Here is a 22,845-nt window from a genome sequence, read left to right on the forward strand (position 1 = left end):
CGGGTCCCCAGGTCCAAACTTGAGGGGAGCCCTAAAAGTGAAAAATATTCTATATATTGCAATGGTTTTGGAAAATGAAAATGATCAAAATGGCCACCGTATGCTTTGATTTTTCAGTGTTCGGTCTCAGTGGAAAAAGTTAGGACATCCCTGGTCCAAATCAATAAACCTGGGCCTGTAATTCTACAAACTTCATTGTGGTGGAGAATATTTGACTTTGAAGAGTACAGAACAGATTGTGGCATGTATGTGGTAAATGTTTTGCATCTGAAAATAATTTAGTAGTTTTTTTTTGACTGTACTTGAATATATAATACTGTATTTATATTATTCACATAAAGACTGTATATTATTCACATGAGAATAATGCTGTGTAATAGACTGTATTTGTATTATTCACATAAAGACTATATTTATATTATTCACATGAGAATAATGCTGTATCATAGACTGTATTTATATTATTCACATAAAGACTGTATTTATATTATTCACATGAGAATAATGCTGTATAATAGACTGTATTTATATTATTCACATGTAAAAAATACCTACCTGTGGTGCTGAATTTCCCCCAGGGATCAATAAAGCACTTTTTATTTTATTCTATTCCACCAATCACCAACTATTTACAGCAAAGGACTCTCTATTAAATGTGTTAGCATTATATTTAGTCCTTTTTCAGGCTTTTAACAGTAACTATGTAAACTACGCCTGCAAGCAACACACATTAGCTTTGGGTGTTGTCAGCCGACATTGATTTATGGAGGTTTAGTTGCTAATGTTAGCCATCATTGAATGTATATTCCATGAACTTAAGTGCAGGTACTCCCTGTGTGTACCAGACTAACTATTCCTCATTTTTAATCAATATAATTAGTAATTGAAGTGGCAGCTGGTTGAATCAGCTCTGTGCTCTTTTAAAGTCTTATGTTATTTGAGTTTTCCCTCTGGTTGTAACTTATTTTGTGGACTTTTTGTTTCTGCACCGCAACCACAATTTCCCCAGAGTGGGATAAATAAAGTCCTTCCTGTCCCATGGCTGCATATCGTAGTTCTCAAAAGTCATAATAGCTAGAATTCTTGACCGTCTGTATAATCCTATTTAATTTATTTTGGACAGAGAACGTTGGAATACACACAAGCAGATATTTATTGTTCATCTGTACAGTCAGAATGGGTGAAACATGGCAGCTCATTTTTTCCCCTTCCTATTCCTCAGGCTCTCGCCACTCTTTGGGCATGATCTTGCCAACAGGTGAGAGATTCCAGGTGATGCCAGTCTGAGTCAGCACCTGTGCCAACATGTGACAGCAACTTATTTACATGGCAGGGACACCAATCAGCAACTTATTTACATGGCAGGGACACCAATGCAAGCAATCTTTCTTTTGCCAGATACGACCGTACACGATGAGACTTGGCATGATGGGCGAAGCGTTGCGTACTTACATAGGCCCACACAGCTGTGCAGAAGACAGCCCCACCAAGCAGCATGCTGGTGCCATACTTGGCGTGGAAGTCCTGGGGGACGGTGGAGCCGTGCCTAACTTGCCTTGCCGTCTGACCTGCAAGACAGCATTTTAAAATGACTAACAATACACGATGGACACTTACCGTATTTTACGGACCATAATGACATTCAGACTTTACTTAAAGGCCTACTGAAATGCGATTTTCTTATTCAAACGGGGATAGCAGGTCCATTCTATGTGTCATACTTGATCATTTCGCGATATTGCCATATTTTTGCTGAAAGGATTTAGTAGAGAACATCGACGATAAAGTTCGCAACTTTTGGTCGCTGATAAAAAAGCCTTGCCTGTACCGGAAGTAGTAGCAGACGACTAGCGTGACGTCACAGGTTGTGGAGCTCCTCACATCCGCACATTGTTTACAAATCATGGCCAGCAGCGAGAGCGATTCGGACCGAGAAAACGACGATTTCCCCAATAATTTGAGCGAGGATGAAAGACTCGTGGATGAGGAAAGTGAGAGTGAAGGAAGATGCTGTGAGAGGCGGGTGGGACCTGATATTCAGCTGGGAATGACTAAAACAGTAAATAAACACAAGACATATATAAACTCTATTAGCCACAACACAACCAGGCTTATATTTAATAATTAATCCCGCATAACAAACACCTCCCCCCTCCCGTCCATATAACCCGCCAATACAACTCAAACACCTGCACAACACACTCAATCCCACAGGCCAAAGTACCGTTCACCTCCCCAAAGTTCATACAGCACATATATTTCCCCAAAGTCCCCAAAGTTACGTACGTGAGACTTTTATTAGTAGGTTGCACAGTGAAGTACATATTCCGTACAATTGACCACTAAATGGTAACACCCCAATACATTTTTTCAACTTGTTTAAGTCGGGGTCCACTTAATAAATTGATTCATGATACAGATATATACTATCATCATAATACAGTCATCACACAAGATAATCATCAGTGTGTATACATTGAATTATTTACGTGACATGCACATAGCGGCACGCACGTACGGGCAAGCAATCAAATGTTTGGAAGCGTACTCACGGTACCGTGGCTGCGTATCCAACTCAAAGTCCTCCTGGTAAGAGTCCCTGTTGTCCCGGTTCTCCACAGGCCAATGGTAAAGATTGACTGTCATCTTTCGGGAATGTAAACAATGAAACACCGGCCGTGTTTGTGTTGCTAAAGTCGGCCGCAATACACCGCTTCCCTCCTACAGCTTTCTTCTTTGCTGTCTCCATTGTTCATTGAACAAATTGCAAAAGATTCACCAACACAGATGTCCAGAATACTGTGGAATTTTGCGATGAAACAGACGACTTAATAGCTGGCCACCATGCTGTCTCAAAATGTCCTCCACAATCCGCGACGTCACGCGCTGACGTCATCATACCGAGACGTTTTCAGCAGGATATGTCACGCGAAATTTAAAATTGCACTTTAGTAAACTAACCTGGCCGTATTGGCATGTGTTGCAATGTTAAGATTTCATCAATGATATATAAATTATCAGACTGCGTGGTCGGTAGTAGTGGGTTTCAGTAGGCCTTTAAATCAACAACGGAGCAGCATCTCCTCATCCGTGGCTCACTAATGCAACAAGGCCCGTGAAAAAACGTCCGACCGGAACTCTCTAATAACTAAAGTTACTTGGGTGAATAATGTAACCTCACTACACCGGTATGTTTTAGCGCTTTCATGGCGAGTTTACTGACAGATATAAGTAAATTTACACTACTTTATATTAGAAATGGCAATAGTGCAGAATGAATGTCCCATAACAAGAAGATAGAGAAAAAAAAGAAGCTTATCGACTACGGTGTCGCCACGGACTACAAAGGCGGACGCGCGCAATTTTTCAGGACTTATGCAGATCCCAAATACAAATCAACAGTTACCAGAAGGTAAGAAAAGTTGCTTTTGAATACTATAATACCGACAGTATAATGTATAATGCATATGTTCCTTTTTGACTGTACTTAAATGTATAATAGACTGTATTTATATTATTCACATGTGAATAATGCTGAATAATATACTGTATTACAAAATACTGCATTACACAAGACTACCCGAATGTACTCGAATGATTGAAAAAAATACAGTATATTACCAAATAAACGCCCTTGGGCAAATAACCGCCCATGTTCTAATAGCCGCCCGGGGTCTGACCCCATTTTGTCAATTAACCGCCTCTTCCTAATAATCGCCTATGTCCAAATAGCCGCCCATGGGCTGTTATTTGCATAATTCAGATTAAAATGCTACTGGGGTTGCGTTTGCTGCAGTATTATTTTTTTGATGGTTTTATAAAGTACTTGGTACCATAATTTTATTTTCCTGTATGCTGCTTTATTTAACACTTGGAGTACTGTAGCCGTTTTTTATTTAAGTGACAGTATTATTGTTCTGTTTTGATGGTGGGTTTTATACTTGAGTACTTGGTACCATAATTAACATTTTCCCGGTAGGCTGCATTATTTAAAAAGTTTATTTATTTTTAGTATTGGTATTCTTTTTGACAATTGTTGCACTACTGCCATGTTGAGGCCTTGTTGATCTCTTGTCTTTTGATAGCCTACCTCATGTTGATCTCTTGTTTTTTTGTTTGTATGTTTACAATAGCTTTAACATTTAAAGTTTTTTGTACGAAAAAAAAATACTGGACAGTAACCATTGTAACCAAATAATGGCCTGGTGCAGGCTGGTGCAAAAATAAATAAAAGCCTTGTGCAAATAACCGCCTGCTTCTTTTAAACGCCTGTCTCCAAAATTGATTTTGTGAAATAAACGCCCAGGCTACTATTTGGTAATATACGGTAAATGTTTTTAAGCTAAATTATTGGTAAACACAGTTTATGTATAATAATTTACGTAAAACCGCGAGTAATGAATAAAGTTTTCATCAATTAATATATTCTGTAGACATACCCTCATCCACTATCTTTTCCTGAAAGCTGATCTGTCCAGTTTAGGAGTTGATGTCAGCATCTGCTTCGAGTGTCGCAGGATATCCACACATTCTTGCCATCTCTGTCATAGCATAGCTTTCGTCGGTAAAGTGTGCGGAACAAACGACTGACCATTTCGTCGGCTTTCCCCACAGCCTCGTATTTTGAACAAATTTCGTCCAATTTCTTGCCACTTTCGCATCTTTGGGCCACTGGTGCAACTTGAATCCGTCCCTGTTCGTGTTGTTACACCCTCCGACAACACACCGACGAAAGTGAGAAAATGGCGGATTGCTTCACGTTGTGACGTCATCGCTCCGAGAGCGAATAATAGAAAGGCGTTTAATTCGCCAAAATTCACCCATTTAGAGTACGGAAATCGGTTAAAACAATATATAGTCTTTTTTTCTGCAACATCAAGGTATATATTGACGCTTACATAGGTCTGGTGATAATGTTCCCCTTTAAAAAGCCAATGATACCAATTTTTTTTTTTAAATGGGGTAAATTTCAAGTAAGTTATGGCATTTTTAACAAAAAGGTGACAGCTAAAATCTTGAGCTCAATTGACTTTGTATTAAATAAGTTGACCAGGAATTTAATTTCAAAACTCCATAACTTACCCAATATTTATCACAGGAAAAATGTACTTATATTCAGAGGTGGGTAGTAACGCGCTACATTTACTCCGTTACATCTACTTGAGTAACTTTTGGGATAAATTGTACTTCTAAGAGTAGTTTTAATGCAACATACTTTTACTTTTACTTAAGTATATTTATAGAGAAGGAACGCTACTTTTACTCCGCTACTTTTACTCCGCTACTTTTATCTACATTCAGCTCGCTACTCGCTACTAATTTTTATCGATCTGTTAATGCACGCTTTGTTTGTTTTGGTCTGTCAGACAGACCTTCAAAATGCCTGCCTTACTGGTGACGTTTCACTTCGTTCCACCAATCAGATGCAGTCACTGGTGACGTTGGACCAATCAAACAGAGCCAGGTGGTCACATGACCTGACTTAAACAAGTTGAAAAACTTATTGGGGTGTTACCATTTAGTGGTCAATTGTACGGAATGTGTACTGTACTGTGCAATCTAATAATAAAAGTTCCAATCAATCAATCAAAAGTGTGAAGGAAAAAAGATACTTTTTTATTTCAACCGTACATCCCGTCAAAAGCCTAAAGACTGACCGCACATGAGGACGTTCCTGTCTTCACAATAAAAGTGCCGCTCCATCGCGCCTGCGCTTTCAAAACAAGAGTCTCCGAAAGCCAGCGCAAACAAGCTAGCAAGCTACGGAGTTTGACGCCAATATATTTCTTGTAAAGTATATCCATCCATCCATCCATCTTCTTCCGCTTATCCGAGGTCGGGTCGCGGGGGCAGCAGCCTAAGCAGGGAAGCCCAGACTTCCCTCTCCCCAGCCACTTCGTCCAGCTCTTCCTGTGGAACCCCGAGGCGTTCCCAGGCCAGCCGAGAGACATAGTCTTCCCAACGTGTCCTGGGTCTTCCCCGCGGCCTCCTACCGGTCGGACGTGCCCTAAACACCTCCCTAGGGAGGCGTTCGGGTGGCATCCTAACCAGATGCCCGAACCACCTCATCTGGCTCCTCTCGATGTGGAGGAGCAGCGGCTTTACTTTGAGCTCCCCCCGGATGGCAGAGCTTCTCACCCTATCTCTAAGGGAGAGCCCCGCCACCCGGCGGAAGAAACTCATTTCGGCCACTTGTACCCGTGATCTTGTCCTTTCGGTCATAACCCAAAGCTCATGACCATAGGTGAGGATGGGAACGTAGATCGACCGGTAAATTGAGAGCTTTGCCTTCCGGCTCAGCTCCTTCTTCACCACAACGGATCGATACAGCGTCCGCATTACTGAAGACGCCGCACCGATCCGCCTGTCGATCTCACGATCCACTCTTCCCTCACTCGTGAACAAGACTCCGAGGTACTTGAACTCCTCCACTTGGGGCAAGATCTCCTCCCCAACCCGGAGATGGCACTCCACCCTTTTCCGGGCGAGAACCATGGACTCGGACTTGGAGGTGCTGATTCTCATCCCAGTCGCTTCACACTCAGCTGCGAACCGATCCAGTGAGAGCTGAAGATCCTGGCCAGATGAAGCCATCAGGACCACATCATCTGCAAAAAGCAGAGACCTAATCCTGCAGCCACCAAACCAGATCCCCTCAACGCCTTGACTGCGCCTAGAAATTCTGTCCATAAAAGTTATGAACAGAATCGGTGACAAAGGGCAGCCTTGGCGGAGTCCAACCCTCACTGGAAACGTGTCCGACTTACTGTCGAGTTTTGAGAAAAAAATGCGGACCAAGCTCTGGCACCGATCATACAGGGAGCGGACTACCACAATCAGACAGTCCGATACCCCGTACTCTCTGAGCACTCCCCACAGGACTTCCCGAGGGACACGGTCGAATGCCTTCTCCAAGTCCACAAAACACATGTAGACTGGTTGGGCAAACTCCCATGCACCCTCAAGGACCCTGCGGAGAGTATAGAGCTGGTCCGCAGTTCCACGACCAGGACGAAAACCACACAAAAAAAAAAGTATATAAAAACGAATATGGAACCTGGAAACTTTCATGTGGTATTAGACAGAAAGGAGGAACTTTTCTTCTCCTCCATTTGAAAAACGTGGACGTTATCATCACTACTGTCTGATTACAATCAACGCAAGTCATCAGAATCAGGTAATACACCAACTTATATTCTAGTCTTCATGAAAGAAAGGAATCTATATGTGTTAAACATGCATGTATATTCATTAAAACACCTTTAACATGTAAACAAAAACAGCAAAATAAATACATATAAATGATATACTGTATATATCAATGTATATGTATCTATGTATATATATATATATATATATATATATATATATATATATATATATATGATATGAGTGTGTATGTTACTCATCAGTTACTCAGTACTTGAGTAGTTTTTTCACAACATACTTTTTACTTTTACTCAAGTAAATATTTGGGTGACTACTCCTTACTTTTACTTGAGTAATACATCTCTAAAGTAACTATACTCTTACTTGAGTACAATTTCTGGCTACTCTACCCACCTCTGCTTATATTACGTCTTTGCACGTCCTGTCTGACAATACTGGTTTAATGTAAAACAATTATTTTTTAAACGTATCTATTTATACAGGTTATAGATGTTGTTCTTTGATCATTGTAACCTTTTATTACAAGGTATTTATACACATTAATGTAGCGTAGAGCAGTATGTGCTCTCAAAGTATGCACTAATAGATTAGATGTCAAAATTATTACAATAAAAAAAAAAACAATCAGTAGTTTGAAGGCAAAGCACAATTTCGGTGCTACTGCTAGCATTAGCGTGCTAACGGCTAGCCGTGAGAGTTAGCACCCCTTACCGAGGTGACCCAGAATGAGACCCTTTTAAAACCACATTCACTTACTATCTGACCGTACAAGAACAAAATACCAATTCAACAAGTTGTCTTACCGCTGAGGTTGACGGCGGCTTTCGCAAACCTGAACATGTTGGATTTGGTAGCCTGGTGTCTTCTGAGATACCCTTGAAGACCGGAAGCGCTGGTGCCAATATGGCCGCGGCGGAAATGACGTCAGCAGTCATGAGCAAGCGCACTAATATGGTGGCGGAAAAACGGCGAAATAAAGCTCGGATTTTGCTTCAAAATAAGCGGTAGCATTACACTTTTAATAATTTTGAAATAAGTCGTGAAATGAATAAGATTATCAACAACAGCCAATGGTAACTCGAGAGTATTAAAGTCATAGTGTACGCGAAGGAACTCATTGTCAGGATGGCCGAGTGGTCTAAGGCGCCAGACTCAAGGACGAACACTCCTTCCGGTGTAACGGGTATTCTGGTCTCCGAATGGAGGCGTGGGTTCAAATCCCACTTCTGACACATTTTTTTTTAATTTTTTTTTTTTGGATTGCTCCTCAAAATTTGCAGTGGATTATTTGTGCTATCACATGTTTCCTCTAAATAACATCATCCATCCATTTCCTACCGCTTGTCCCTTTTGGGGTCGCTGTAGCCCAGTGTTTTTCAACCTTTTTTGAGCAAAGGCACATTTTTTGCGTTGAAAAAATCACCACCAGCAGAAATCATTAAAAAAACGAAACTCGGTTGACAGTAAAAAGTCGTTGTCGCAATTGTTGGATATGACTTTAAAGCATAACCAAGCATGCATCACTATAGCTCTTGTCTCAAAGTAGGTGTACTGTCACCTGTCACATCACACCCTGACTTATTTGGACTTTTTTGCTGTTTTCCTGTGTGTAGTGTTTTAGTTCTTGTCTTGCGCTCCTATTTTGGTGGCCCAGGAATGTTTGCTCGCCAGGTTGATGTTAGCGATCTACTCTATATATCTACCGTAAATTCCACTATATCCATCCATCCATTTTCTACCGCTTATTCCCTTTGGGGTATATATCTACCGTAAATGCCACTATCTACCGTAAACTCCACTATATATCTACCGTAAATGCCACTATATATCTACCGTAAACGCCACTATATATCTACCGTAAATGCCACTATATATCTACCGTAAATTCCACTATAGATCTACCATAAACTCCACTATTTATCTACCGTAAATGCCACTATATATCTACCATAAACTCCGCTATATATCTACCGTAAATGCCACTATATACTGTATCTACCGTAAATTCCACTATATACAGTTGTGCTCATAAGTTTACATACCCTGGGAGAATTTATGATTTCTTGGCCATTCTTCAGAGAATATGAATGATAACACAAAAACCTTTCTTTCACTCATGCTTAATGGTTGTGTGAAGCTATTTATTGACAAACAACTGTGTTTACTCTTTTTAAAGGGGAACATTATCACAATTTCAGAAGGGTTAAAACCATTAAAAATCAGTTCCCAGTGGCTTATTTTATTTTTCGAAGTTTTTTTCAAAATTGTACCCATCACGCAATATCCCTAAAAAAAGCTTCAAAGTGCCTGATTTTAACCACCCGTCCATTTTCCTGTGACGTCACATAGTGAAGCCAACACAAACAAACATGGCGGAAAGAACAGCAAGCTATAGCGACATTAGCTCGGATTCAGACTCGGATTTCAGCGGCTTAAGCGATTCAACAGATTACGCATGTATTGAAACGGATGGTTGTAGTGTGGAGGCAGGTAGCGAAAACCAAATTGAAGAAGAAACTGAAGCTATTGAGCCATATCGGTTTGAACCGTATGCAAGCAAAACCGACGAAAACGACACGACAGCCAGCGGCACGGGAGAAAGCGAGGACGAATTCGGCGATCGCCTTCTAACCAACGATTGGTATGTGTTTGTTTGGCATTAAAGGAAACTAACAACTATGAACTAGGTTTACAGCATATGAAATACATTTGGCAACAACATGCACTTTGAGAGTGCAGACAGCCCAGTTTTCATCAATTAATATATTCTGTAGATATACCCTCATCCGCTCGCAGATTTCTTTGACTTTATCGTTGGAAATGCATCTGCTTTCAGTGTCGCAGGATATCCACACATTCTTGCCATCTCTGTCGTAGCATAGCTTTCGTCGGTAAAGTGTGCGGAACAAACGTCCAATTTCTTGCCACTTTCGCATCTTTGGTCCACTGGTGCAACTTGAATCCGTCCCTGTTCGTGTTGTTACACCCTCCGACAACACACCGACGAGGCATGATGTCTCCAAGGTACGGAAAACAGTCAAAAAAACGGAAAATAACAGAGCTGATTTGACTCGGTGTTTGTAATGTGTTTGAGAAAATGGCGGATTGCTTCCCGATGCTTCTATTATTCGCTCCGAGAGCGAATAATAAAAAAGGCGTTTAATTCGCCAAAATTCACCCATTTAGAGTTCGGAAATCGGTTAAAAAAATTGTCTTTTTTCTGCAACATCAAGGTATATATTGACGCTTACATCCTGTTTTGTTGGTATTTTCCTGCAGCAGTTTCATGTCTTCCTTTGAGCGATATTTCCCGCATCTATTTTGGTTTTTAGCAATCAAGAATATTTCAGTGGTTTTTAATCCTTCTTTGTGGGGACATTGTTGATTGTCACGTCATGGTCGGATGTACATTGTGGACGTCGTCTTTGCTCCTCAGTAAGTCTTTGCTGTCGTCCAGCATTCTGTTTTTGTTGACTTTGTAACCAGTTCAGTTTTAGTTTCGTTCTGCATAGCCTTCCCTAAGCGTCAATGCTTTTTCTTAGGGGCACTCACCTTTTGTTTATTTTTGGTTTAAGCATTAGACACAATTTTACCTGCACGCTGCCTCCCGCTGTTTCCGACTTCTACAAAGCAATTAGCACCTGCTGCCACCTACTGATATGGAAGAGTATTACACGGTTACTCTGCCGAGATCTAGACAACACCGACACTCAACAACAACACGTCATTTGCAGACTACAATCACTGGTTTGCAAAAAATATTTTTAACCCAAATAGGTGAAATCAGACAATCTCCCACCGCACACCAGACTGTATCTCACGGCACACTAGTGTGCCACGGCACAGTGGTTGAAAAACACAAAAATTCACACATTAGGGCCAATTGAATGTTGCCAATCAACCTATCCCCAGGTGCATGCCGGAGTACCCGGAGGGAACCCACGCAGTCACGGGGAGAACATGCAAACTCCACACAGAAAGATCCCAAGCCCGGGATTGAACTCAGGTCTACTCCGGACCTTCGTATTGTGAGGCGCATGCACTAACCCCTGTTTCACCGTGCTGCCCTAAACAACATCATAGTCATTAAAAATATCAAGCAAGAACGGAGACACATTGACTTTTGTAAAAGCTTATTTATTAAATTAATATCATCTATATTCATAGCTTGACAGACTGATAACATTGAGACTGTATGTACATGCAAAAGTACAGTACTACCAGAAATGCATTAATGTGGAGTATGTGGCGCGTTTTAACCGGAATGCTGGCGTCAAGAGAAAACTCAATATGCAAAGTGTAGTGTTTTGCATTGGTCCGTCTCCGCATAGGTCAGGGGTCTCGAACTCAGTTTATCCGGGGGCCGCTGGAGGTAGAGTATTTACTGAAGAATTGAGCTTGGAAAATGTCAAAATGTTTTATTTTGACACTGTTGATGGATGGAGTTCCCCAGGAGATGACACTTTAGTTGCCTACAGGAAGTTGTTCTTTGTGTGTTTGTTGTGCTGTCATTTAGATATATTATTGCAATCTTGAGAGAACACTATCTAACAATTACACCAAACCAGGGGGTGTTCAAACCTTTTTGGATGCATGTGAGGGGCAATTTTGATATTTTTTTATTTTCAAAACCAATACAATATATCGTTTTTTGTGTTTTTTTATCCTCAAGTTTGGTCCCGGGGACCCACAAGGGTCTCAGCCATGAAAATTTTCAAATTAAGTCTTACAGTCATATGTTTGTTTCTTCTTTAGATCTGTCAATTTAAAAAAAAAAAAAATTTTATGCCCTTTTTTCTTAAAGAAATCGCTGTTTTTAAATGGCAATCACACAAAATATGCAAGTGGAATATTTGATGTGAAATAATTGGAGCCTCAAATAGGTCAATAGTTCATAACATTGATTTTGATTCATTGGACATTTTTGAACAATAACCGTTTCAATTTTTTTTTAAAACTACAAAAATTCTCACGGATCCAAAAAAAGAAAAAGTCATACATTTGTATTTTTTCCACTTTCAACCCCTAAATCAACAAAATATCTATTTATGTCGATTATAAGTTATCATAATTTTGTTTATTTTATGCCATTTTTGTCATAGAAATTGAACCTTTTTTTAATGGGGAAAAAAACACAAAATATGCTATATTTCCCCCCCAAAATACTTTAAAGTAGAATATTCGATGTGAAGTAATTAGTCAATAATTCATAACATTGATTTTGATTCATTATTAAATTTTGAGCAATGACAAGTTTAAAAAAACAAAAACAAAAAAAAACCCACTAAAAGTCTCAGTGATCCAAAAGTGGCCCACTCTTAAGTGTTCAAAAAGAAATCATGGATGTTTATTTTTTCACTTTTAACACCTAAATCTCTAGATCAACTTCAGATCTATCTCTATCCGTCGATTATTCGTTTTATTATAATTTTGGTCATAGAAATCAACATTTTTTAATGGAAAAAACTAAATATGCAATATTTTCCCCCCAAAAATACTTCAAAGTAGAATATTTGATGTGAAGTAATTGGTCAATAAGTCATAACATTGATTTAGAACTTTTTCAGCAGTGAAAGTAAAAAAAAAAAAAAAATCCCACTAAATTTCTTAGGGATCTAAAAGCATTAAAAATAAGTCATACATTATTTTATTTTTTTCTACCTTTAATGCTTACATTTTCGAGATTAACTTCAGATCTGTATGTCGATCATACATTGGCTTTTTGTTTCTGTTTATTTTACGCCGATTTTGTCATAGAAAACAATTTTTTTATGGAAAAAAACACCAAATAGGAAATATTTCCCCCTCAAAAAATATATTAATGTCAATACCAAAACTGATTTTGATTAATTATTAATTTTTGAACAATGACAATTAAAACAAATAATCCCACTAAAATTCTCAGGGATCTAAAAGGGACCCATTCATAAAAGTAAAAAAAAACAACTCATACATTTTAATTTTTTCCACTTTTAACGCCTAAATCTCTAGATCAACTTCAGATCTATCTCTGTCAATTATACGTTTTTATTATATAATTTTGTGTATTTTATGCCATTTTTGTCATAGAAAATGTAAAGTTTTTTATGGCAAAAACACAAAATCTGCAATATCCCCCGCCCCCAAAAAAATTAATTCATAACATTGATTTTAATTTATTATTATTTTTGAGCAATACCAGTTTAGACAAAAATCCCACTTAATTCCCCAGGGATCTTAAAAGTATTAAAAATAAGTCATACATAATTTTTTTTACCTTTAACGCTTACATTTTCTAAATAAACTTCAGATTTGTCGATTACTACAAGTTATTTTTTGTTTGTTTATCTTATGCCGTTTTTGTCATAGAAAATTTCAAGGTTTTTTTTATGGCAAAAACACAAAATCTGCAATATTTTCCCCCAAAAATACTTCAAAGTAGAATATTAGATAGGTCAATAATTCATAACATTGATTTTGATTCAATAATATTTTTGAGCAATGCCAGTTTAGACAAAAAATCCCACTTAATTCCCCAGGGATCTTAAAAGTATTAAAAATAAGTCATACATTATTTATTTTACCTTTAACTCTTACATTTTCTAAATAAACTTCAGATTTGTTGATTACTACAATTTATTTTTTGTTTGTTTATCTTATGCCGTTTTTGTCAGAGAAAATTTAAAGTTTTTTTTTATGGCAAAAACGCAAAATCTGCAATATTTTCCCCCAAAAATACTTCAAAGTAGAATATTAGATAGGTCAATAATTCATAACATTGATTTTGATTTAATAATATTTTTGAGCAATGCCAGTTTAGACAAAAAATCCCACTTAATTCCCCAGGGACCTTAAAAGTATTAAAAATAAGTCATACATTATTTTTTTACCTTTAACGCTTACATTTTCTAAATAAACTTCAGATTTGTCGATCACTACAAGTTATTTTTTTGTTTGTTATCTTATGCCGTTTTTGTCATAGAAAATTTCAAGTTTTTTTATGGGAAAAACACAAAATCTGCAATATTTTCCCCCAAAAATACTTCAAAGTAGAATATTAGATGTGAAGTAAATAGGTCAATAATTCATGACATTGATTTTAATTTATTATTATTTGTGAGCAATGCCAGTTTAGACAAAAATCCCACTTAATTCCCCAGGGATCTTACAAGTATTAAAAATAAGTCATACATTATTTTTTTTACCTTTAACGCTTACATTTTCTAAATAAACTTCAGATTTGTCGATTACTACAAGTTATTTTTTGTTTGTTTATCTTATGCCGTTTTTGTCATAGAAAATTTAACGTTTTTTTATGGCAAAAACACAAAATCTGCAATATTTTCCCCCAAAATACTTCAAAGTAGAATATTAGATGTGAAGTAAATAGGTCAATAATTCATAACATTGATTTTAATTTATTATTATTTTTGAGCAATGCCAGTTTAGACAAAAATCCCACTTAATTCCCCAGGGATCTTAAAAGTATTAAAAATAAGTCATACATTTTTTTCTTACCTTTAACGCTTACATTTTCTAAATAAACTTCAGATTTGTCGATTACTAAAAGTTATTTTTTGTTTGTTTATCTTATGCCGTTTTTGTCATAGAAAATGTAACGTTTTTTTATGGCAAAAACACAAAATCTGCAATATTTTCCCCAAAAAATACTTCAAAGTAGAATATTAGATAGGTCAATAATTCATAACATTGATTTTGATTTAATATTTTTGAGCAATGCCAGTTTAGACAAAAATCCCACTTAATTCCCCAGGGATCTTAAAAGTATTAAAAATAAGTCATACATTATTTATTTTACCTTTAACTCTTACATTTTCTAAATAAACTTCAGATTTGTTGATTACTACAATTTATTTTTTGTTTGTTTATCTTATGCCGTTTTTGTCAGAGAAAATTTAAAGTTTTTTTTATGGCAAAAACGCAAAATCTGCAATATTTTCCCCCAAAAATACTTCAAAGTAGAATATTAGATAGGTCAATAATTCATAACATTGATTTTGATTTAATAATATTTTTGAGCAATGCCAGTTTAGACAAAAATCCCACTTAATTCCCCAGGGATCTTAAAAGTATTAAAAATAAGTCATACATTATTTTTTTACCTTTAACGCTTACATTTTCTAAATAAACTTCAGATTTGTCGATTACTACAAGTTATTTTTTGTTTGTTTATCTTATGCCATTTTTGTCATAGGAAATTTCAAGTTTTTTTATGGCAAAAACACAAAATCTGCAATATTTTCCCCTAGAAATACTTCAAAGTAGAATATTAGATGTGAAGTAAATAGGTCAATAATTCATAACATTGATTTTGATTTAATACTATTTTTGAGCAATGCCAGTTTAGACAAAAATCCCACTTAATTCCCCAGGGACCTTAAAAGTATTAAAAATAAGTCATACATTATTTTTTTCTTCAACACTTACATTTTCTAAATAAACTTCAGATTTGTCGATTACCGGTACTACAAGTTATTTTTTGTTTGTTTATCTTATGCTGTCTTGTCATAGAAAGTTACCGTAAGTTTTTTATGGCAAAAACACAACATCGGCAATATTTTCCCCCAAAATACTTCAAAGTAGAATATTAGATGTGAAGTAAATAGGTCAATAATTCATAACATTGATTTTGATTTAATAATATTTTTGAGCAATGCCAGTTTAGACAAAAATCCCACTTAATTCCCCAGGGACCTTAAAAGTATTAAAAATAAGTCATACATTATTTTTTTACCTTTAACACTTACATTTTCTAAATAAACTTCAGATTTGTTGATTACTACAATTTATTTTTTGTTTGTTTATCTTATGCCGTTTTTGTCATAGAAAATTTAAAGTTTTTTTTATGGCAAAAACACAAAATCGGCAATATTTTCCCCCAAAAAATATTTCAAAGTAGAATATTAGATGTGAAGTAAATAGGTCAATAATTCATAACATTGATTTTAATTTATTATTATTTTTGAGCAATGCCAGTTTAGACAAAAATCCCACTTAATTCCCCAGGGACCTTAAAAGTGTTAAAAATAAGTCATACATTATTTTTTTTTACCTTTAACGCTTACATTTTCTAAATAAACTTCAGATTTGTTGATTACTACAAGTTATTTTTTGTTTGTTTATCTTATGCCGTTTTTGTCATAGAAAATGTAAAGTTTTTTTATGGCAAAAACACAAAATCTGCAATATTTTCCCCCAAAAATATTTCAAAGTAGAATATTAGATGTGAAGTAAATAGGTCAATAATTCATAACATTGATTTTAATTTATTATTATTTTTGAGCAATGCCAGTTTAGACAAAAATCCCACTTAATTCCCCAGGGACCTTAAAAGTATTAAAAATAAGTCATACATTTTTTTTTTTTACCTTTAACGCTTACATTTTCTAAATAAACTTCAGATTTGTTGATTACTACAATTTATTTTTTGTTTGTTTATCTTATGCCATTTTTGTCATAGAAAATTTCAAGTTTTTTTTATGGCAAAAACACAAAATCTGCAATATTTTCCCCCAAAAATACTTCAAAGTAGAATATTAGATAGGTCAATAATTCATAACATTGATTTTGATTTAATAATATTTTTGAGCAATGCCAGTTTAGACAAAAATCCCACTTAATTCCCCAGGGACTTTAAAAGTGTTAAAAATAAGTCATACATTTTTTTTTACCTTTAACGCTTACATTTTCTAAATAAACTTCAGATTTGTCGATTACTACAAGTTATTTTTTGTTTGTTTATCTTATGCCATTTTTGTCATAGGAAATTTCAAGTTTTTTTATGGCAAAAACACAAAATCTGCAATATTTTCCCCTAGAAATACTTCAAAGTAGAATATTAGATGTGAAGTAGATAGGGCAATAATTCATAACATTGATTTTAATTTATTATTATTTTTGAGCAATGCCAGTTTAGACAAAAATCCCACTTAATTCCCCAGGGACTTTAAAAGTGTTAAAAATAAGTCATACATTTTTTTTTTACCTTTAACGCTTACATTTTCTAAATAAACTTCAGATTTGTCGATTACTACAAGTTATTTTTTGTTTGTTTATCTTATGCCATTTTTGTCATAGAAAATGTCAAGTTTTTTTTATGGCAAAAACACAAAATCTGCAATATTTTCCCCAAAAATACTTCAAAGTAGAATATTAGATAGGTCAATAATTCATAACATTGATTTTGATTTAATAATATTTTTGAGCAATGCCAGTTTAGACAAAAAATCCCACTTAATTCCCCAGGGATCTTAAAAGTATTAAAAATAAGTCATACATTATTTATTTTACCTTTAACTCTTACATTTTCTAAATAAACTTCAGATTTGTCGATTACTATAAGTTATTTTTTGTTTGTTTATCTTATGCCGTTTTTGTCATAGAAAATTTAACGTTTTTTTATGGCAAAAACACAAAATCTGCAATATTTTCCCCCAAAAATACTTCAAAGGATCTTAAAGTATTAAAAATAAGTCATACATTATTTATTATTTTTTTCCACCTTTAACGCTTACATTTTCTAGATTAACTTCAGATCTGTCGATTACAAGACATTTTTTGTTTGCTTATCTTATCTTTGTCATAGAAAACATAATTGTTTTTAATGTCAAAATCCGAAAATACCCCCAAAATATTTCAAAGTTAATACCAAAACTGATTTGGATTCATTATTATTTTTTGAGCAATGACAGTTTTAAGATGAAAAAAAAACAGCCTGAATGGCAGCTTTGTGTTATTAGTCAACATTTCACCCGTGTGCTCTTTTATTCCACTTTAATGTTTTTTGTTTTTTTAATTTGGAACGTTTGGACAGCCCTGCACGACACCTAAAAAAAAAAAAAAAATACGTGCTGCGAGTTTGAGACCCCTGCTATGAAGTCATCTTCTTCCTGAAATGTCTCACCGAGCCTCTGATTGGTCCCTTTGCAGAAGTATTAGGTCAGTCATGGGACCACGTTGCCTTTCACCAGGAGTTCCATTAGTACATTTATATAAAAAAGTTGACAAGGTTACACAGCAGCAGAAATGCCAGGCAGTATATGTCACCTTCAAGTGTACAAGACAGAAGGTAGAACATTAAGGCCGCCGCCACATTCCTCCTCCGCCATTCTTTAGTCGGCTTTCTTGTCCTTTGCTTCCTCGTCGTCCGTGTACTCTGTGGGCTCCTCGCCCTCCTTCAGAAGCTTGCCCACGTAGTCGTATTTAACTGGAACATCACACATAAGCAGTAATTATAGGAATAATGTAGAAATATACAAAACCCAAAACCAGTGAAGTTGGCACCTTGTGTAAATGGTAAATAAAAACAGAATACAGAATACCTTTTCAACTTATATTCAATTGAATAAACTGCAAAGACAAGATATTTAACGTTTGAACTGTGAAACAAATGTTTTTTTTTAGCAAATAATCATTAACTTAGAATTTTATGGCAGCAACACATTGCAAAAAAGTTGGCACAGGGGCATGTTCACCACTGTGTTACATGGCCTTTCCTTTTAACAACACTCAGTAAACGTTTGGGAACTGAGGAGACACATTTTTTAAGCTTCTCAGGTGGAATTCTTTCCCATTCTTGCTTGATGTACAGCTTAAGTTGTTCAACAGTCCGGGGGTCTCCGTTGTGGTATTTCAGGCTTCATAATGCGCCACAGGTCTGGACTACAGGCAGGCCAGTCTAGTACCCGCACTCTTTTACTATGAAGCCACGTTGATGTAACACGTGGCTTGGCATTGTCTTGCTGAAATAAGCAGGGGCGTCCATGGTAACGTTGCTTGGATGGCAACATATGTTGCTCCAAAACCTGTATTTACCTTCCAGCATTAATGGCGCCTTCACAGATGTGTAAGTTACCCATGTCTTGGGCACTAATACACCCCCATACCATCACAGATGCTGGCTTTTCAACTTTGCGCCTATAACAATCCGGATGGTTCTTTTCCTCTTTGTTCCTGAGGACGCGACGCCCACAGTTTCTAAACACACTTTGAAATGTGGACTCGTCAGACCGCAGAACACTTTTACACTTTGCATCAGTCCATCTTAGATGAGCTCGGGCCCAGCGAAGCTGGCGGCGTTTCTGGGTGTTGTTGATAAATGGCTTTGGCTTTGCATAGTAGAGTTTTAACTTGCACTTACAGGTGTAGCGACGAACTGTAGTTACCGTATTTTCCGCACTATTAGCCGCACCTAAAAACCACAAATTTACTCAAAAGCTGACAGTGCGGCTTATAACCCGGTGCGCTTTATATATGGATTAATATTAAGATTCATTTTCATAAAGTTTCGGTCTCGCAACTACGGTAAACAGCCGCCATCTTTTTTCCCCGTAGAAGAGGAAGTGCTTCTTCTTCTACGCAAGCAACCGCCAAGGTAAGCACCCGCCCCCATAGAACAGGAAGCGCTTCTTCTTCTACTGTAAGCAACCACCCGCCCGCGTAGAAGAAGAAGAAGCGCGCGGATTTTACGTTTCATTTCCTTTGTGTGTTTACATCTGTAAAGACCACAAAATGGCGACAGGTTTCCGGTTCATGAAAAGACGCAATCTCTCCATCCGCACACGGACTACTATTTCACAGCAACTGCCTAAAGACTTTCAAGAAAAGCTGGCTACTTTCCGTGCATATTGTAAAAACAAGATAGCTGAAAAAAAGATCCGGCCAGAGAACATTATCAACATGGACGAGGTTCCACTGACTTTTGATATTCCTGTGAACCGCACTGTGGATACAACGGGAGCACGTACGGTGAATATTCGCACCACAGGGAATGAGAAGTCATCCTTCACTGTGGTTCTAGCTTGCCATGCTAATGGCCAGAAACTTCCACCCATGGTGATATTCAAAAGGAAGACCTTGCCAAAAGAGAACTTTCCAGCCGGCGTCATCATAAAAGCTAACTCGAAGGGATGGATGAATGAAGAAAAGATGAGCGAGTGGTTAAGGTAAGTTTACGCGAAGAGGCCGGGTGGCTTTTTTCACGCAGCTCCGTCCATGTTGATATACGACTCCATGCGCGCCCACATCACGCTGGTTTTTAATATATTATTAAAGTTTGACTGACCTATCTGACTGTTTTTTTGACATTCCTTTAGCGCAGTTAGATGCGGCTTATAACACGGGGCGGCTTATAGGTGGACAAAGTTTTGAAATATGCCGTTCATTGAAGGCGCGGCTTATAACCCAGGGCGCCTTATGGTGCGGAAAATACGGTACTGACAGTGGTTTTCTGAAGTGTTCCTGAGCCCAGGTGGTGATATCCTTTACACACTGATGTCGCTTTTTGATGCTGTACCGCCTGAGGGATCGAATGTTCGTAATATCATCGCTTACGTGCAGTGATTTCTCCGGATTCTCTGAACATTTTGATGATATTACAGACCGTAGATGGTGAAATCCCTAAATTCCTTGCAGTAGCTGGTTGAGAAATTGAACTGTTGGACAATTTGCATTTGTTCACAAAGTGGTGACCCTCGCCCCATCCTTGTTTGTGAATGACTGAGCATTTCATGGAAGCTGCTTTTATACCCAATCATGACACCCACCTCTTCCCAATTTGCCTGTTCACCTGTGGGATGTTCCAAATAAGTGTTTGATGAGCATTCCTCAACTTCCTCAGTCTTTTTTGCCACTTGTGCCAGCTTTTTTGAAACATGTTGCAGGCATCAAATTCCAAATGTGATAATATTTGCAACAAATAAAGCTTTCCAGTTCGAACGTTAAATATCTTGTCTTTGCAGTCCATTCAATTAAATATAGGTTGAAAAGGGTTTTCAAATCATTGCATTCTGCTTTTATTTACCATTTACACAACGTGACAACTTCACTGGTTTTGGGGTTTGTAAATCCTAGCAAGAAATGAACAGGAGTGGTCATAAATGAAGTTCATAGATGTCTCGGAGAGTAAACACTCACATGTGAACTGCGTCTCCCACTCAGAGAGGCTCTCCTGCTGTGCCGGCGTCAGGTCGGACAAGTCGTTGTTTTGGTCCTTCAGGGCCTCTTCCTCCAGGCAGAAAGTGGCCAGGCCTCTGGATGCATCTCGACCCGCAAACACTCCGTACGGCCCCTCTGAAAAACACCGCAGACAACTATTGATCGGTATTAACTAGGGCTGGGCGATGTAGCTGAAAACTGTATCACGATAGAGGTGTTTTGTATCGGTCGATATCGATTATTATTGATATTTTCTTATGACCAATCGAAAATAACGGCCAGGAGAAAAGTATATGAAATGTAAACATTTTTAGAAATAAAGTAATGACGCCCTCAGCTATCAAGGCGGACAGGAAAGGAAATTTCAACACAAGCATGGAAGTAAACAAATCCACTCCATGGAAATGCCCCCCTCTACCTCAAAGAACTACTCACCCCCAAATCCTCCACACGACACCTCTGCTCCGGACAGGCTAACCTCCTCCAACCTCCGAGGACAAAGCTATGAACAATGGGAGACTGGGCTTTCTGCTCCGCCGCTCCCAGTCTGTTGAACGCTCTCCCTGACCACCTGAGGCCACCACAGACTGTGGATGCTTTTAAAAAAGGCTTAAAAGCCCTTATTTTAAAAAAAGCCTTTTTTAGATATATGCATACTAGTTATAGCTATTTGGCTGTTCTAGTTTTTATTTTTATTTATTTCTTTATTATCTTTGTATTTATTTATTTTTTAATACACTGTAGCACTTTGAGATTGCTTACTCAATATAAAGTGCTTTTTACAAATAAAATCTACTACTACTACTACTACTAAACAATAAGCTCTTAAAATGAAGGTGCAAAAATATGTAAGAAATGCCTCACAAAGTGTAAAAAAATGGTGCAAAGTGTGAAAATAAGAAACCCGAGAAGAACTATTTTCTGCAGGTTGAGTGCCAGGATGTGTAACATTTCATTTGGTCTGTTGTCCTTATTTTTGTACAGAAAATAATTTGTTATGCAGTAATAATTAATTTAAAATAATTGGACCAAATGTGTATAATTTGTTATATTTTGTCATTTATTTTAATTGATACATTCTTGCACTTTAGTTCCTACCTGTTGTTTCAGTATACCCCAATAGGGAACGGACACTAGCGTAACAACACTAGCATAGCTATGTTGCACTCGCGTAACAATACTAGCATAGCTATGTTGCACTGGCGTGACAACATTAGCATAGCTATGTTGCACTCGCGTAACAATACTAGCATAGCTATGTTGCACTCGCGTAACAATACTAGCATAGCTATGTTGCACTCGCGTAACAACATTAGCATAGCTATGTTGCACTCGCGTGACAACACTAGCATAGCTATGTTGCACTCGCGTAACAACACTAGCATAGTCATGTTGAACTCGCGTGACAACACTAGCATAGCTATGTTTCACTAGCGTGAGAACACTAGCATAGCTATGTTGCACTCGCGTAACAACACTAGCATAGCTATGTTTCACTAGCGTGACAACACTAGCATAGCTATGTTGCACTCGCGTAACAACACTAGCATAGCTATGTTTCACTAGCGTAACAAAACTAGCATAGCTATGTTTCACTAGCGTAACAACACTAGCATAGCTATGTTGCACTAGCGTAACAATACTAGCATAGCTTAGTTGCATTCGCGTAACAACACTAGCATAGCTATGTTGCACTAGCGTAACAATGCTAGCATAGCTTAGTTGCATTCGCGTAACAAC

The 22,845-nt window shown here is 37.3% G+C and overlaps 3 protein-coding genes and 1 non-coding gene across 4 annotated transcripts in view; 1 reads left to right on the top strand and 3 right to left on the bottom strand.

Annotated features, from left to right (window-relative positions):
• nsd1b (nuclear receptor binding SET domain protein 1b) overlaps positions 1 to 22,845 on the bottom strand; it is a 322,978-nt gene that overhangs the window by 194,376 nt on the left and 105,757 nt on the right. The gene's annotated exons all lie outside the window — the stretch shown is intronic.
• Positions 1,136 to 8,120, bottom strand: cox7b (cytochrome c oxidase subunit 7B). Its single transcript, XM_061961683.1, has 3 exons — positions 7,974 to 8,120; positions 1,453 to 1,568; positions 1,136 to 1,295 (listed from the first exon to the last, which is right to left on the bottom strand). The coding sequence occupies exons 1-3, from the start codon at positions 8,008 to 8,010 to the stop codon at positions 1,212 to 1,214; spliced, it is 237 nt and encodes a 78-aa protein (XP_061817667.1). The 5' UTR covers positions 8,011 to 8,120; the 3' UTR covers positions 1,136 to 1,211.
• On the top strand, positions 8,290 to 8,402 carry trnal-caa (transfer RNA leucine (anticodon CAA)). Its single transcript has 2 exons — positions 8,290 to 8,327; positions 8,357 to 8,402. It is a non-coding gene; the product is annotated as a tRNA-Leu (tRNA).
• The window catches only part of pgrmc1 (progesterone receptor membrane component 1), a 7,227-nt gene continuing 2,007 nt past the window's right edge, over positions 17,626 to 22,845 (bottom strand). The window contains exons 2-3 of the mRNA XM_061963027.1: positions 21,085 to 21,240; positions 17,626 to 18,376 (exon numbers count right to left, since the gene is read on the bottom strand). Of these exons, the coding sequence (XP_061819011.1) occupies positions 18,282 to 18,376; positions 21,085 to 21,240 (251 nt within the window). The 3' untranslated portion in view covers positions 17,626 to 18,281. The remainder of the gene's footprint in view (positions 18,377 to 21,084; positions 21,241 to 22,845) is intronic.

Source organism: Nerophis lumbriciformis, linkage group LG09, assembly GCF_033978685.3.
Source record: "Nerophis lumbriciformis linkage group LG09, RoL_Nlum_v2.1, whole genome shotgun sequence".
Lineage (NCBI taxonomy): Eukaryota > Metazoa > Chordata > Actinopteri > Syngnathiformes > Syngnathidae > Nerophis > Nerophis lumbriciformis.

Bases quoted from the DNA above. Each gene is read 5' to 3' on its own strand.
- cox7b (XM_061961683.1), bottom strand. From the start codon at position 8,010: ATGTTCAGGTTTGCGAAAGCCGCCGTCAACCTCAGCG. The intron at 1,569-7,973 runs GTAAGACAACTT...GCTGTCTTGCAG, and splicing joins AGCCGCCGTCAACCTCAGCG to GTCAGACGGCAAGGCAAGTT. The intron at 1,296-1,452 runs GTAAGTACGCAA...ATGTTGGCACAG, and splicing joins GCACAGCTGTGTGGGCCTAT to GTGCTGACTCAGACTGGCAT.